The following is a 16742-nucleotide window of genomic DNA, read 5'->3' as shown; positions in this document are numbered from 1 at the left end:
GACTAAATCAAGCCCTGCACAGCAATAACCTTCATGGCTGAGGTGTCTCAAGGTGGTTCCTAGTATAAGACTTTCGTCCTAAGAAGGACCATTAAGATCCCCTGGAATTTATGGAGTATGAATTCTCTGTGGGGTTAACATCATGATCATTCCTTTGGCAGAGCTGTGTAATAAAAAAAGGGAGTTACTGCCACACTGTCTAATGCATCTTTACATCCTGTTTGAGTCTATATCAGAGATTTCTACAGGAATTGTTTCTCTGAAACTTACTGAGGAAAATGTAAATAATAGAGAGGAAACTCTATTGTTTGGCTGTCTAACGACAAAAGCAATATAATGCTTACACTACTGAGGAAGAAACATAATGTTACGGAGTGACTGCTGGCTTTTATATCTACCTCACTGTTTAGAACACTAATCTACATCACAGATTGTGACAAATCTTGTTGGATCATATGAGTTTATTTTGTCATATATAAATTGCCAAGTAAATTTTTTCACTTACCAAACCTGGAAATAAAAATGTTAAGAAATAGTTATGCTGTATAACTGAAAGCATCTCTGCATGTTTTTTACAGACATGTTTGGTTTTGACTGTAATGTGTCTGTGTTTGCTCTCCGTTTTCAGGTACATCAGTTATTCAGGTAACAGCTTCAGATGCTGATGATCCTACCTATGGGAACAGTGCCAAATTGGTTTACAGTATTCTTGAAGGTCAGCCATACTTCTCAGTGGAAGCTCAAACAGGTATTATTGAGCAGTTTATTTGAGTAGGACCTCATAAATGGAATACATTAAATGTAAAACTAATTGTATTGATTGAGGCAGTACAGCTGGATATATCTACTGATGTGTTTGAGCAAAACTTCCTTTATTTTCTTCTGATTCTAGCTAAGCACTTTTGCAGGTCGGTCTCCTGGCATTTAGTAGAGCTTCTAGGTACACTACCAGTGCCTGTGACCTGAGTCACGGAGTGACCCGAAAGGAGTCGTTTAGTATAACCTCCCTCCCTTGGGACCAACGACCAAGTTCATGATACCCTTGTACTGAATTAAGGTGAAAAGACATCAACCAACCAGTTTTATGATTTATTAATACAAAATATAAGGTTAGATATAATAGCTCAACAATGATTGCTTTAACTGGATAAGTAAGTCCCATGCCACACGTTTTTACTTAGATCTAGTCAATAATCAGTGAAAAAGAGAGGAGAGGAGAAAACAGATAGAAAAAAGGGAAAGAAAGAGATAGAGAATTATCACCACCCATGGATGCAGTGATGTCTCGTCGGTCCTCTTTATCCATGGTATCATCGGTGGTGCGAGCTCTCTCTCTGACCTGAGCCTTGCACTTTTATGCTCATATTCTTTTGGGGTGTTGTCCATAATTTGCATGCGAAACATAGAGAGGCATTACTATGATAATGATGGGCACAGTTTAGTGTTCACTTGTGAAGTTCTGAATCTGGGGTTCCCTTAAGAGTTCTCCATGTTGTCGTTGGCCCTCATGTCATGGTGTCTCCTTTGCAAATCCATCCTCTGAGTGATCCTTGAGTCATCCTTTCACATTCCTGTGGAGGCTTATCAGCTTTGAAGAAAAGGGCCAGAACAATCCTATCTAAGCAATATTGATAGCCGTTGATAACATCCTTTTATTTGCTCTGTTTAGGCTCAAAGCTCCCCATGGTCAAATGCAAATGGTGCCTGAGACAAGCTCAATATCCAGGTTCTCACAATAGACTGTGGCTCAAACACTGCTGGGCTCAGTGTCGGGTATCTTCATTCACAGTGGTTATAGGCACATAAGATCAGAAGGAAGTATAGAAGTGACAATACGCATAATCATACATCGCACGATAGCTGTGCCAGTCATGAACAACATCTTCATTTAACAATAACATGTCTAAAGGTAACTGTTTCTACAAAACCAAAAAGTGTCCCAATGCAAGTTTGAGAATTACAGCTCTGGGAGATCAGAGGATGGTGATTATTCAGAATAGCAATCACAAGGCAAAAAAACTCACATATTAAGATCATATTGTTTCCAGTTAGAGCAATTTGTTACATTTTGGCAAGACTACAATGCTGACTTGTTTGATACTGAGGCAAAAACGAATCCAGGTTTGAATGGTGTGAAACCCTGACTGTCTGATTCAAACCAGGCACTATGATTATTGGGTGGTTATTGTGGGGAGGAGGGCAGGGAGGGTGTTAGCTTTTCTTGTGGGACAATCTTGTTCTCTGTTCCATTGTATGCATGAGGTTGCGTTTATTGGTTGATTAAACTATAGGATATTAGTTTCCCATCCCCAGTGTTGTAAATATATTGTTCCCCATAAAATCTTATCACAGGTAGTTGTATTTAAGCCCCCTTCATAATATGTGCAGGTTGTGCTATTGATGGTGGAAAAATTGAATGGCTGATTAACTTGTACAGAAACTTGCCTTCTATCTAAGGAATAAGAATTATCTACTTCAGAGATACCCCGGGGATTCCACAGTCATAGCAAACTTCCTGATATGTCTATGGGAAGAATATCCATGGAAAGGGAGTCTTCTACAGATTTAGGCAGAGGCAAGCAAGTAGTAATATTAGATTCATTGAGGGCAGTTGCAAACCCCTTTATCAATGTTAGGACTAAGTTGTCCTCCAAACCATGAGTGGTTTGAGTGGATAAAGTATTTTTATGTTGTTTATATTCCTGATTCTGGCAGCAGATTTGCCATAACACATATAAATACATTAATCCAAGACATATCTTTCTAACACAGTTTAAAAATGCTGTTTGACTTGACTTCAAAACAGTTAAGTTGGTGGGGCAATAAAACTGCAGTTAGCTTACTTAGGAGACGAGCATAGATGAGTCACAATTCTCTGATGTTTGTCACCCTAGTTATACATCTTGATCACTGTTGGGTCTGTTACCCAGATGTGGTGGGTAAAAGTGCAAAAAATACCCCATAAAACACTTAGAAATTCCCCAAACCATTGGAGGTACCTGGTAGAGAAGTTAATGGAGACGGACCCAGTAAGGGAATATCAGCATTTGGACGCATGGATCTTCACCTGATTTGCTTTTTGGCCAGTCACTCCTGCAAAGGAATTTTTGGGCTTCATAGTCCAACCACACTTGTACATAACTGATCTAAAAGGAAGGGATGATCCATCTGATATGGATCTGATAATCTTTCCCATGGGCCTCAGTAGCTACCTATGTATACATATTTTTTTGACCTTTCAGTACTAGAGGTGCTTGTCCCACAGTGGGTAAAGCTACTAGAACTGGTTGTCCTGGGTAGTACAATGGATTCCTTGGGTTCTTATTCTCTGTGGTTCTGGATAAGACGGATGGAGGATTACGGCAAAAAGCTGTGAGTCTGGGGCAAGCATATATTCCCCATCATCCACTGACTTTAGTTACTGCATCAGATATTTGTCCCACCTATTCAGGGTCATGTGGTCTCAGGTTCATGTTAGGAGTCCATTAGTACATTTTACAATACCACTTGCCTGAGGATAATATGGAGTATGGAAAATCCATTGTATCCCTTCATCTCGTGCCCATTCTTGAACCACACCAGCAGGAAAGTGGGTACCATTATCTGATTAGGTAAATCTGGGTTTAGAAAAAAAACTAAACCATTGCTTCAGACTGTTCACTATATATTTCCCTGTTGATCACAGGACAACTTCAACTTAAGTTAGTCCAGAAATTACCTCGACTCCTACCAACCCACACCTTTTTCCTTCTGAGAGAAAAAAAGGACTGATGTAATCTATTTGCCAAGTATCCCACAGCCCCTTGTTGTCCCTTAAGTGTAGGGTTTGGTCCTTGAGAAGGTTACGTTCCCATAGTCATGTACAGCATAGGCCACTTGCTGAGAAAACAGTGGTACATCACAGACCATCCCCTACTGACTGCCTCTTCATAAAGGTCTTTACTTCCAGAATGACCTCATTTAACATTCTAACAGCTGTTCCTATTTTTCCCCCTCCACTGCTAATGTGGCTGGATGGGTTAGTGGATCTACTTGATTGTTCAAAAGGTGAGCAGGGTGATCTCCTGTTTGGTGTGCAGCTCCCCATCCTACTAGGAAAGATTTTTGTTTAGCAATGCTGTGGATTTCTTCCCATTTTTCTTCCTGCCACACCAGTACTTGATTAATTTCCCTTTGGTTTTGTTCCCAAAATGGGAGCCATTTGGTGCATCCCTTGATTGCAGCATATGAATCAGTGTTAATGAACACTGATTCTTTGCTTTCTGCTTCTCGACCTATCACATTACAAACTGCTACCAACTCTCCTACCTCAGCACACGCACAGTGAAGGGAAAACAGAATCTGCATCATCACTGCAAGTATTGCTGTATTTTAATGCAAGATATAAATGCAGTAACCGTTTTTTTTTTTTTTTTTTATGATGTGAGCTTGTGAAATTTTTTACGTACTGTATTTTCTTTGTATTCATAGGAATTATACGAACTGCCCTTCCGAATATGGACAGAGAAGCTAAGGAAGAGTATCACGTTGTAATACAGGCAAAAGATATGGGAGGACACATGGGAGGCCTCTCAGGGACAACCAAAGTGACAATTACACTTACAGATGTCAATGACAATCCACCAAAGTTCCCACAGAGTAAGTAACAACAAAATCCTTAATCACATTTACTACTGGTATTGATACATGTATAGTAACAGACATACTCTAAAAAAAGCAGTGATGGATTTTCACAGCACATATGTGAATAGATGAGTATTATTTACACATTTTTGCTTGCAACATATACAGCTTCAATACCTGAATTACTTGCTTTCTGTTGCAAAGCAAGACTTTTTTAAGGTTACATTACATTAAAGATTTCTAGCCCTACATTTAATTTTTGAAACTAGTGGACCATGTCATATTAGAAATGCACCTATGATATGATCAGGGACACATAGTTTGGTCTTCTCTGTTAACAGAGAAAGAAGCCACGTTTCTTGACATCTGTTTTGTGTGTTAAATCAAACCAGTAAAAAATACTAGAAACTGTACCTGCAGCAGTGCTGGGATAAACAGGTTTACTTCATTTCCCGTTTTCCTAATTATACTGTGGATGTAAAAGATACTTTAAAAAAGCAAGCAGTGTTTGCTACTCTGCACAGACCACAAGAACTTTAAGAAATCATTGCACGGAAATTGGAGGAGGTTAAAGCAAAAATCTCCACACGTATTGTGAAGGAACAGATTCTTCTGTGTTGGGAGAGTTGCAGTGTTCACACATGGCATGTATGCATCAGAAAGCTTGCCAGTTAGATTTACAGTGTTTGAAAGAATTTCCCAAGTAGTCTAATCACGCTTTTCAGTACTCCAAGTTCATAGCTATTTGCCCGTATAGTTATGATGGTAATTTTCAATTAACAAATCCACTTTGTTTTTTGATGAAGATGGGCAAAGGAAAGGAGATCTACTTTATGTTCTTACAGCTGCATTTGTCAGGTTTAAAGTCTCTTACTTTTCTTGGACCTTGATGAAAGTGTTACACAATACATTAACAGCTGCTGATTATGCCCTTTCAGGTCTTTGACAGACCTTCAAGTGAGTGAGCATCACATTTTATTTCAGATAGCCTTCCATGTTAAATGTTGATGCTTCATCCTTCACTTCTATAAACACTTCAAGTGAATGATAAATGTCCATAAAGATAAAAGTTAAGACTGGACTCCCAAGACATATTTGTCATGGCAATGCAAACTAAATTTAGTACAATTGCATTTTTAAATTGGTATTTGAAGTGTTTTGCTGGTGGTCAAATAAAGTTATTTTTTTTATACATGTGCTGTTTATTTTTCACATATAAAATTAATCAGGATTGACATTAACAGATTCAGTCTTCGCAGTTGGGTGGAAGTATATTAATAGACCCACACATCTGTTCTGCATCTTACCTCCTCATGGGTTTATGTTGTGTTTTTTGTTTTTTTTTTTTTTTTCTCTGGGTGCAGTGTGCACACCATCCTAGCCCACCATGGTTCTCCTCTGAGCAACCATTATGACATTCATAAATTCTGGACATGACTGTGTCTCCTGACAACAGCTCTTCTTCCAGTGTTGCAGACTTGAGCTCTTATGCAAGTGTTTAAATGACAAAGCCAATACCTACATGTAAAATCTATGTCAGTATTTTCTACCATTCTAATAAGAAAGTATTAAAATGTCAGGTTTTACATACCTCACAAACATACTTTTTCACTCCAAATCTGGGATCCCAGTACCTGGTATTTTATTGAGGAACTCCACCAAATTACGAATTTTTCTCTACAAATTCAAGCTACTTTACTGAGTGTTTTGGAAGAATATTTAAAATTATCAGAAGTGATTGCAGTTACTGTACTTAATCATGCACTGCCAACTTAAAAAACTTAACTTGGAATGCTTTGTACCTGAAAACCAGGATTTGACCTGTTTATATAAACAGCCAAGTGACTGACTTTTTATTCTTTTTTTCTTTTTTCTTGTTCATTGCTCAAAATCTTAATGAGTTATTTGCTTGAATTTATAGTTCTTTCTGACTGGAGTTAATGACCTATTTCTATGACATGTGCCAACTGTTTTTGTGGGTAATGAGCCAAGTTTCTGCCTGGTGTAAGTCTCCTGATATTCCTAGGGTGCTCATGTAGCAACAAAGAGCAATTATGAAGGGGGACATAAATTAGGTTATTTTATTTTCTCATGCTTCTTTTTTCCAATGTATTAATACTGATGAAGTGACAGAAAATGCTAACATAGATCTGTACATTTAGGATCAGGTTGTGTTATCTGACCTCTAGAATGAGTTGGGAAGGTTCTAGAATTGATGCTGCCTAAAAGACAGCTTTAGGAGAGCCAATTTTTCCGGGGTCGCCATTGTTTTCCTCTAGTATGCCCAAATACTCAAGGAGAAACCTGTATGGCACCACATCTGTGGGATGCTTGGAGATGGTTTTCCTAATAGAGGTCGGTGAGGGAAAGCCATTTTTTATTTGGTATGGAATTCCATACAAATTGGTATGTATTCTCTGTTGTGTTAAATTTTAATAATCATTGCTACTGTATGTTCACGCTCCAAATTAAGGCCATAGAAAGCAGCAGATTTTTTTTCTACCTAACACAGCAGCGAGCTCTTATCCAATTCATTGTATATAATTTGTGGCTCCTGAATGAATGAGCAGAAAAGCTCCTGGACTCTACAGAATACAAGGTCATACCACGAGTCATATGAAAGAGAATTTTCCTTCCATTTTTCTAATAACATTTTTGATATGAATTATAACCTTGATGTCACAACAATTTCTGCATTCTGAATGATTGGTTGTCTTTTTAACTCCGCCCTGAACAGAGATACACAGATATTGTTTAAAACATCAGTGAGAAGGTAATGTCATATAGATTATCAATGAATTTTAAGATTTCACAGATGATTTGCTTCTCAGGGCTCTCTATAACACAGAATTCCCTCAGAGGATGTAAGAACTACTGTGCTTATGTGGAAGTCACAAGTTAAATGAGTAAATATACAACTGGAGAGCAGACTGAATATTTAAAGGCAAATGACTTTTTTTCTTCCACCAGGTGTGTACCAGATGTCAGTGTCAGAAGCAGCTGTTCCAGGAGAAGAAGTAGGAAGAGTGAAGGCCAAAGATCCAGATATTGGGGAAAATGGCTTAGTAGCTTACAGCATTATCGATGGGGATGGCATGGATATGTTTGAAATTACAACAGACTATGAGACTCAGGAAGGTGTTGTAAAGCTTAAGAAGGTGAGCAATGCCTACTAATGTGTGGTATTCTTCGGTGCTGACAGCATATTTGGTAATAATGGATTGCCACCTAAGCTAAAATATCAGTAAATGCAATTTCACTTAATTTGTTTCTAAAGCTGTGATTAACTCTTAATATTCCATTTCCCCATTAGCTGAATTGGAATGGAAGAAAATAACCCAGAAGAGTTACATAAATACTGTACAGTGGATTAATTGCACAAACTAAATGAATTCATAATAAAAAGTCACGGTAAAATACAATGCCATCAGCTTCATTGTTAATGAAGTTTTGCCTAGTGCTGATAAGTAGCAGACATTCACTGTTGCTTTATGTTCAGTCTGAATAGCCTCATGCCCTGTAGTTTGAATTCTTCAGCTGTGCATTGTCCACAATATTGTTCTGAAGGAGTCACAGGCTATGAGAAAAGCAGCAAGAATATTAAGGTGATTTCACATACAATACAACAGTGTGATCTTTAAAAATGTTATTAAATGAATTTTCAATTACAAATTATAAATCACAAATCTTATTCATTATTTAAGCATTATTATTTTGCCCTTTGTATCTTTATAGCTGTTAATCTCTCTTGGAGATAATCAAAACTCAAAGAAGAAGGCCTGGACAACTTAACTTCACAGTTAGCCCTGCCCTGCGCATCGGGGCAGTCTCTCAGGAAGAGACCCAGAGGTCTCCTCTGGTCAAAACTATGCTGTAGTTCAATTACTGTGTCTGTTCTAGAGGTGGGAGTGTATTGTATTTTTTGTGTATTTTAACATGTGAGCGAACTGTCACACCATTCAGTCTATGGATTAGCATACTTTGTGAATTGTGGTTGGTACCTGCATGACCATTTTGAAGCTACCAATACTGCAACACTGCAGCCATTTCATGTCAATGACAATGCAGATATGCTGTCACTTTGGTCAGGCTTCCAAAAGGACTTAGATCATGGGGTGTTATTTACCTCCCCTTCTTAAAGTTCTATGACATCTATAGATAGAAAGAATTGCAGAATTGAAAGCACTGGAAACCGTCTTGTTTCCTCTGCTACTAAAATTTAACTTGTCTGTGTCCTATCTCATGGTGCATCTAGTAACAATTCAAGGCACATCCATACCTCTAAAGAAATGCCTGCCAGTTTGGGATAGACCAAGCATGGCATTTTATGTAAAACCCTTTCCTATCCATCACCCTTGTACTACCGGGAAGGTTTAATGTAGAAAAGGTTAATTTTCCCAGAAAAGATGATTTCCTGAGTTATACAGCAGTCAGAGAGCAAGACAAGGACACTGTCATGATATTTTGAGTGCCGTCCTATGCTGCTCCATACATAGAATGTAGCTCCTTCCATTTGAGTCTTTATGCTTTTAAATACACACATTTCAGTCCAAGCTTGTTGACAGATGCTTACATTTGTTTTATGTCATGGAATACGAGGGGACTGCTTACTGCTTTTGCACTCTAGTTTTCCTGACTGTGCAATGCATTATTGTCTTACTTCTTGCAGGTCTTGGATTTTGAAACCAAAAAGTCCTACAGTCTGAAGGTAGAGGCAGCCAATGTACATATTGATCCTAAGTTCATCAGCAATGGACCATTTAAAGACACAGTAACAGTGAAGATATCAGTAGAAGATGCTGATGAGCCACCTGTGTTTTTAAAGCCAAGTTATATTTTTGAAGTACAAGAAAATGCAGCATCTGGTACTGTGGTTGGAAAAGTACATGCCAAAGACCCTGATGCTGCCAACAGTGCTATAAGGTATGCTTCCTTAGGGTAGGCTGTTTCTTTCTAAGCATTAGCTTTTAGAATTGTTATGCAAGTTATTAAGATAGTGTGATAGATCTACCATAGTAATATTCTAAATTCACCCAGAATAATAACTTTAACCATACAGCATTGTTTTTATGTCTTGTTCCATAAGCTACCAGTTTCTCAAAGCCTGTATCACTAAGAAAGCATACCATAGCTATGTCTAAAATATACTTGACATCTGTGCTAAACTCTATTCTAAATTATATTTTCCATAAATATACTGTGCTGTTATAACAGCATGTTTTTTCTCAAAATTTAGAAGTCTACACGGTAGGTATTAGATTATGTTGGCTAATTGCTAAGCATAATGACGAGCACATGCACACACTCTCTGCAGTTACATTGGGTAGTCTTCTATTAATTTATTTTTGTTTGTCATGTTCTCAGTGTAAATTTAAGTATGAAACTCTTTTGTGGCTATAGTTTACATTTCAAAGAATTGCAACCTAAAGATACATAAAGCAGAACTGTGTAAAGCCATACAAATGTGTAGATAATGGTTAATATTTAGTAATCTGGTAAGATTAATTAACATTCTGAGTAATCCAACAACCAGAAAACGTAAAAGATCTTCATGATTAATATGAAACAGAAGAAAATATAAGTATTTCAGTAGATGTTTATCACGTTTTATAAGAGAAGAAAATACAGACTATTTGGGGGCTTGCTTACATATAACCACTTTAAAAAACAATAGTTTTCACTCACTACAAACATTCTGACGTAATATTTTTTTCTAAATGTAATAACCAACCAGGTGAATCTCCTTTTAAAGAGTGCATATCGTCCCTTTGACAATGATATTAAGGGTAACAATAAGTGCATTACTTACAGTTTAAAAAAAAAATAAAAATTAACCAGTTTGGATTCATGAAAATAGCACATCTTTCTTTTATCTAATTACTGGCTTGCAATCTTCTTTAGATATTCAATTGATCGTCACACTGATCTTGAAAGATACTTTATTATTAATGCAGAAGATGGCAATATCAAGACAATAAAAGCTTTGGATAGGGAAGAAATTGCTTGGCATAATATCTCTGTCTTTGCAGTTGAAGTCCGTAAGTATTTTACTGAGGTATTTTATAACCAGTGGTATAAATTCTGTAGACTTCTAATTATCCAGTTTGATAAGCTGAAATAAATCACAATAGAAATACTTGAACCTATTTAATTTTCACCTGGATACAGCTGGGGTTTTGTTTGCTTTGAGGGGATTTCTTGCTTTGTTTTCATTTCAGTTTTGCTTGTTCCTGTAGACAAACAACACCAGGAAGCCAAAGTTCCAGTTGCAATTAAGGTTGTTGATGTCAATGACAATGCTCCAAAATTTGCGGCAGCTTATGAAGCATTTGTCTGTGAGAATGCTCGAAGCAATCAGGTATGCCTGTGCCCACCATTTTCCTTTTTGTAGGGTGTTTGCCCCGTTTTGTGTTGGCAGCTCAAATGAGTGCTAATAAACAAACATTTCTTTTGAAATATTGGCCCAAACGCTTACAGCATTTTGGAAAGGGCACTTTCTGCATATTTGCAGAAGGGCCCTTTCCTGTGTTTTTATTTGTAACAGCTATTAACAGTTATAGATCCAATGCTTCATGCATTTAATATCATTGGTGTTGACTGTGAGTATCCACCATCATATGTGCAATGAAGCTGATTGGGAGCGGCTTTCCCACTTGTGAGCCTCTTTTGTATATTACAGAAATACCATCTTATGGGAAGAATCATGGTACAGTATTTGTAGAGTTTAGCCTACAGATTTATCCCTGAATAATCTGTGAGAAAGAGGTGTTACTATTGCACAGAAATATGGTTCTACTCATTGTCTGCACTTCTGCAGTTAGAGTAGCAGTTTGAAAAGGACATTGTGTTTAAATCCCTCTGAACTGCTGATTTTTCTGCAGAATTTTATTTAGTCTATTATCACTAGCACATATTTGTATATAAGAATTCATATACATGTATACTTTTACACCTATAATTCTGTGTTGTTTAAATGTAATAGCAAATAAAAGTTGCCTATTTGTTAGTTTTGAGTCTGATCTGTGTTTATAATTGCATACATTTGTTGAGGTATTTTGGGGGTTTCTGCAATTCCAAAGTTGTTTGGATGTGAGAGATTTCTCAGAATGCTCTCTATTTGTGATGTATCCAGAGAAGGAGCTGTTTGTTTACAGAGTACTTTTCTTTTACAGCAATTTATTACAATTAGTGCTGATGACAAGGATGACTCAGCCAATGGACCAAGATTTATCTTCAGTTTACCACCTGAAATTATTCATAACCCAAATTTTACACTCAGAGACAACAGAGGTTTGTGTGAAAATTCCTTTTATACTAGAGTCCAAAGAAATGACAAAGTGAAACTAATAGCCAACGTAATGTCATGCAACAGTGTTTTCATTAGCTTTGACAGTGTCTCTTTTCCATAGATTTAGTGGAGGAAGGCAGAAAAAATACAGCTGAAATACAAGGATGTTCTTGGAATAATGTAATGCTTGTTAATTCATTCTCATTTTCTTGAATGCATATTAAATTACATAATAATACCTCACATGAAAAATCACTGCCATTTTATATCCCAGGAAGCAGGTTAAAAACATTGACAGAAACATTCGCTGAATGTAATTGGCAGATCTCCTCAATTTAGGGAAAACTTACTTGTTAAGCTAAAATTGGCTGAGGCAGAATAAATTGTTAGGTTACTTGCATTTGTTCACCTTAGTCTGCGTGCTAGTTTTTGTAAATTGACATGAACTAAGTTCCTAATGAAATATTATCATTGCCATGCTAACCTTTTGTAGGATATATAAATGTGGATGTCTGGTCTGAAACCTACCCAGATATGGGTATCTTTATCTCTTTGGCAGTTTTATGCTCACTAACTATAGTATTTGAGATACTTGCGATAGCCTTGCATTCAGATTGTTGTTAAGATATTAGAAATTTGTAGGCAAAAATGTCCAGGCATAGGTGAACATCAAAACTTGATCATCTAGCGTAAAAGCATCAGTGAACCAAACTTGCTAGAGGCTGAGGAAGCCAGATAGGGGTAAACAAAAACAAACAAACAAACAAAACAACAAACAAAAAAGAAGAAGGCTTCAGCAATTATATGTGTTTATTATATTTATTTTATGGTAATCAATTCAATGTTCTCTTTCAATGTTAATTCATCATTTTCCTGTACAGGGAAAGATCTGTTTCAGCTTCTAAGAAATTTGTTTTAATTAGCAAGTTTTAATGTTTGAAGGAAATTTGATCTTTTTCTGAAAAGTAAAACTCAGTTAAGCTGGTTTAAATAATGAATCCAAATGATTTTTTTCTAGATTGCCAGAAGTACAAAAGGCAACATAATCCAGATACGTGACTTCAATAAAAACTCCTCTCTTGAGTGTTATGTTGTGGCATACTTTATATCTCTGTCAGCCTCTGAAGTGAGGGCAACTGTCATCGGAGTTCCCAAACAAAATTCCTGTTACTCTTGAAGGATCAAAGTAATGCTGTTGCCTGGTGCTTGACACCAGTACCTATGTAGGCAATTCATAATGAATCCAGTGGAGGGGATACATTTATTCTCTTTAAAGTAGCAAACCATAATTTTTTTAAAAAATGATGACTGTATTTTTAGAGATAAGTAAATTAAAATGCATTCTTTGCTTGAGATCCTGAGGCCAAGTTTCTCTTTAAAAGAAATTTGGGGTCACCTTCTCAAACTGAAAACAGATTAGGTTTCAGAATCTGAGATGCAGACAAACGGTATTATGATTCCTGGCTCCAGCCAATTCCACTAATCCTTCATTTCCTTATGCAGCAAATTAATTCTTTTTTTAATGATAAAAGAATAAAACATAAAAATGTTCAATTATAAAACATAAAAATGTTCTATTATGAAACATAACAATGTTTTGTAATTGAAATTATGATGACAGTTAAGTGTAGTGACTGTGCCTGACAATACTGCAAAAGTTTATTTCAACAAGACAGTATTTAAGTGCTGAATATTCCTGTATAATTTTGTGTTTGGGAAATGACTAGTGCAATGAAATCCATCAATTTCCATCTTGTCTTTCCTTCATTTTTGTACAGTCCTCAGTGCAATTATGTTGTTAGTATAACTATTTCTGAGGGGAGGGGGGAGTTAGGTAAGTTATGGTAGAGAGCAAATTAAAAAGTTAAATAAAAAAAAACAAAACATTCTCTTTGTGTTACCATTTGCAAATCAAATAACTTACATGACCATTTGAACTTTGGAGTTTCCTTTAGTTGTAAATCTGAGTAGTCTGTATATACCATGCCATTGCTTTCAGAGGGAATTGCTAGTTTCAAAGAAAAATGGCTTTATTAACTGTGGAGAACAGTTAATGAAAATTCCAATGTTTGGGTCTATTACAGAACTTTAAAATGAATACAGTCCTATAATTATCATTTAATAGAGTTTCTTTCTACCAACTCCTAAAAGTAATCACACATTGCAGTAATCCAAAAAATGTAATCACATTCTACATCCTATTAATAGCCTACTGTGTTACCAAGCTTTTCAGCTGAGGCTATCTTCCATAGAAAACATGAGATAATGGCTTATCACATGCTGTGATAAAACACTGAATTACTTTTGTGCTGTTTACTTACATGATACAGCTTAAATAAACAGCACTGTGTTTGCCTAGGCTCTGTTCAATTTTACTTCCATTGAAGCCAGAGCTTCAAAAGAACAGTAGAGGCTCCTGACACTTCACAGCAGAGAGATGGATTTTTAGCAAATGGATCTTCTGCTTTTAATCCTGCTCTGTCCTGAACTGAAATGCCCCTTACTTGGGCTCATTCACCTTGCATGGAGGCCTGGCACACAGCCAGTGTTGCTGGGAGGGTTGCAGCCAACTTGCTTTGCCATGCTGCACAAGGACAAATTACACTGCAGTGGCAAAAGCGGGGTGTAGTGATGTTCTCAAATGCACAAGATAGTGCTTAAAAAGACTGAAATTGAGTCCACTGAATCAGTGACTAAAATCTGCTTTTTTAGCAGAAACTTTGCCTCTCAATTCCAGACCTTTTAATCAAGACATTTTGAAATATATTAACAATACTATTACAGGAGTTTGCCATGGATTATTCACAGAAATTGCTAGTGCCTGGTAATGATTTTAGACAATTGGACCTCTCTAATGGTTTAGGTTTCTTGCTGAATCAGCATTCACGCTCTGATGTAGGTGAATAATGTTCACACTGCAGTCAGCATCTTTAATCTAGAAGACTACTTACACAAATATTGTAACAAATGCAGACAAAAAAAGCCAACCTAAATTTGCCTGTGTATAGAGGAAAAATTGGAAAACCATCAATAAGATCACCAGAGAAAAATATAAAAATCAGAGGTCAGGAAGTTCACTATAAAGGTCACCATTAAGTAATGCGATTTTAACTTCTAATTATGAAGATTTTATGGAAAGCATAGGTAATCTACACTTGCAACACTTCTGGATGTTGGATATCCCAGACAAAAAAAGCTGGAAAAAACAGAGCATGTGTATTTCTCTGGATTGTGTTGAGAAAGCTATTTTCATCCTTCTGTCTTGTGTTAACCCCCATTGTGTTTGTTAAGACTGTCAGTCAAGTAGCTCCCTTATGTGTTAAGTAATAGTTATAAGCTGGTATTGACATTTAACTTGTTTCTTTGCTTAAAAAATGCCATTATGCCTGGATTATAGTTATACTCCTGGGACTTGAAAATAATGAAAAAGGAAGGATGAGAATATTAGCTAAGATTATATGTTATCTTTTATCTACGTAAAAGAGGTTTATTTCTCCTTATGGATATTATGTTTCTTTTGAATATGAGAAGTGAATGTAAACAGAAAAAAAAATTTTAAAAATGACCTTTTAGAGTTTATATATTGTAGTAATTTCAAACTTTAGTCAGGCGTGTTGATTGGCTTTTCTTTTATATTAAACTAGAAATTGTTTAAAGTTAAACCAGATAAATCAACCATTGGATCAAATTCAGCCTTAGTTTAACGTAATTGACTGCAATGGAATTGGCCAGTATGTTTAATAACTGAATAAGTTGCCATCCTTTTCTTATTTCTAGTTAGGAATACTGTTTAAGCTGCCAACATTTCAGAAAAATAGAATATGTTATAATAAAAAATGCATAGCCAACAGACTAAGTATACTAATATATGATATCACCTGTGTTTCCTTCCGTATCGCGTTTGCAGACTCTAAGCAGTTGTAGCTTAGCCCACTGTTAATGTTTTTTTTTTTGCCACAAGAATAATCTATTGTACTATGATCTTTCATTTAACAGAGTAGGTCTTTGTTCTTATACTGAAGAAATGAAGCATTAAATACATTTTAGCGAATTCTGTGGAATGGTTTTACTTTATATCAATATATATTAATTCCAGTTCTAGTTGATAGGTTAATTGATATTAGATATTTCATTTCTTGTTTATACCAAATTGTTGTGAGCCCCTTAATTTAAAGTCCTAAAATAAAACTCCTATCACACAGATACTGCTATTACTAAGGTCCTTTAAAAAATTGTGCCACAAAACCTAGCTGGGCAAATGTTTCCTGTAAGTATTTAAGAGGTTAGAAAGATTGTGAAAAGAGATGAAGGGCACCTCCAAGACCCAGACGTAATAAATAATTAAGTCTTTATCAGCTTCTCTGTCCTTAGAAAATATGAATATTATGTAAAGGAGAAGTTAGCAAGCTGTTTGCTATTCGTATGTTATTTTTGTGAGACTTCAGTATCAGAAAGACTGCAGTTGTCATGCTGAGGTAATAACCTCATCCAGTGTGCATCCAGTGTGGTGGTCCTGGCAGGAGAGGTGCAGGTATTTGGAGATTAATTTATTTGGCATGTGACAAGCAGATCCTATCTAGGGCAGTCCTAGATGAATTTCATTGTTTCTGGTGTGATCTGCAGAAGTTACTAGTAAAAGTATCAGACAAGCAGGACCCTAGTGCAAACATCCTTCTCATCCCATAAATTGACCTGGGTCTACCAAATCTGGGGACAGTTTCAGACCTCATCCTACATCGGGATACTGCCTGCAAGGGTAGTTAATATAAAGACAGAGTACTTCTCTTTTGGTGTAATTTATTCACAAACTTTCATGGAAATCGCAGTGATT

General features: G+C 36.4%; 1 protein-coding gene across 5 annotated transcripts in view; it reads left to right on the top strand.

The window, feature by feature from the left end:
* CDH11 (cadherin 11) overlaps positions 1-16742 on the top strand; it is a 79987-nt gene that overhangs the window by 59376 nt on the left and 3869 nt on the right. For all 5 annotated transcript variants that reach the window (XM_065661811.1, XM_065661807.1, XM_065661808.1 and 2 more), the window contains 7 exons: positions 629-748; positions 4471-4638; positions 7594-7781; positions 9293-9546; positions 10525-10661; positions 10860-10981; positions 11796-11913. In XM_065661811.1, the coding sequence (XP_065517883.1) occupies positions 629-748; positions 4471-4638; positions 7594-7781; positions 9293-9546; positions 10525-10661; positions 10860-10981; positions 11796-11913 (1107 nt within the window). The remainder of the gene's footprint in view (positions 1-628; positions 749-4470; positions 4639-7593; positions 7782-9292; positions 9547-10524; positions 10662-10859; positions 10982-11795; positions 11914-16742) is intronic.

Source organism: Lathamus discolor, chromosome Z (assembly GCF_037157495.1).
Source record: "Lathamus discolor isolate bLatDis1 chromosome Z, bLatDis1.hap1, whole genome shotgun sequence".
Lineage (NCBI taxonomy): Eukaryota > Metazoa > Chordata > Aves > Psittaciformes > Psittacidae > Lathamus > Lathamus discolor.
Note: the sequence above shows the minus strand (reverse complement) of the source record. Positions and strands in the feature narration are given on the sequence as shown.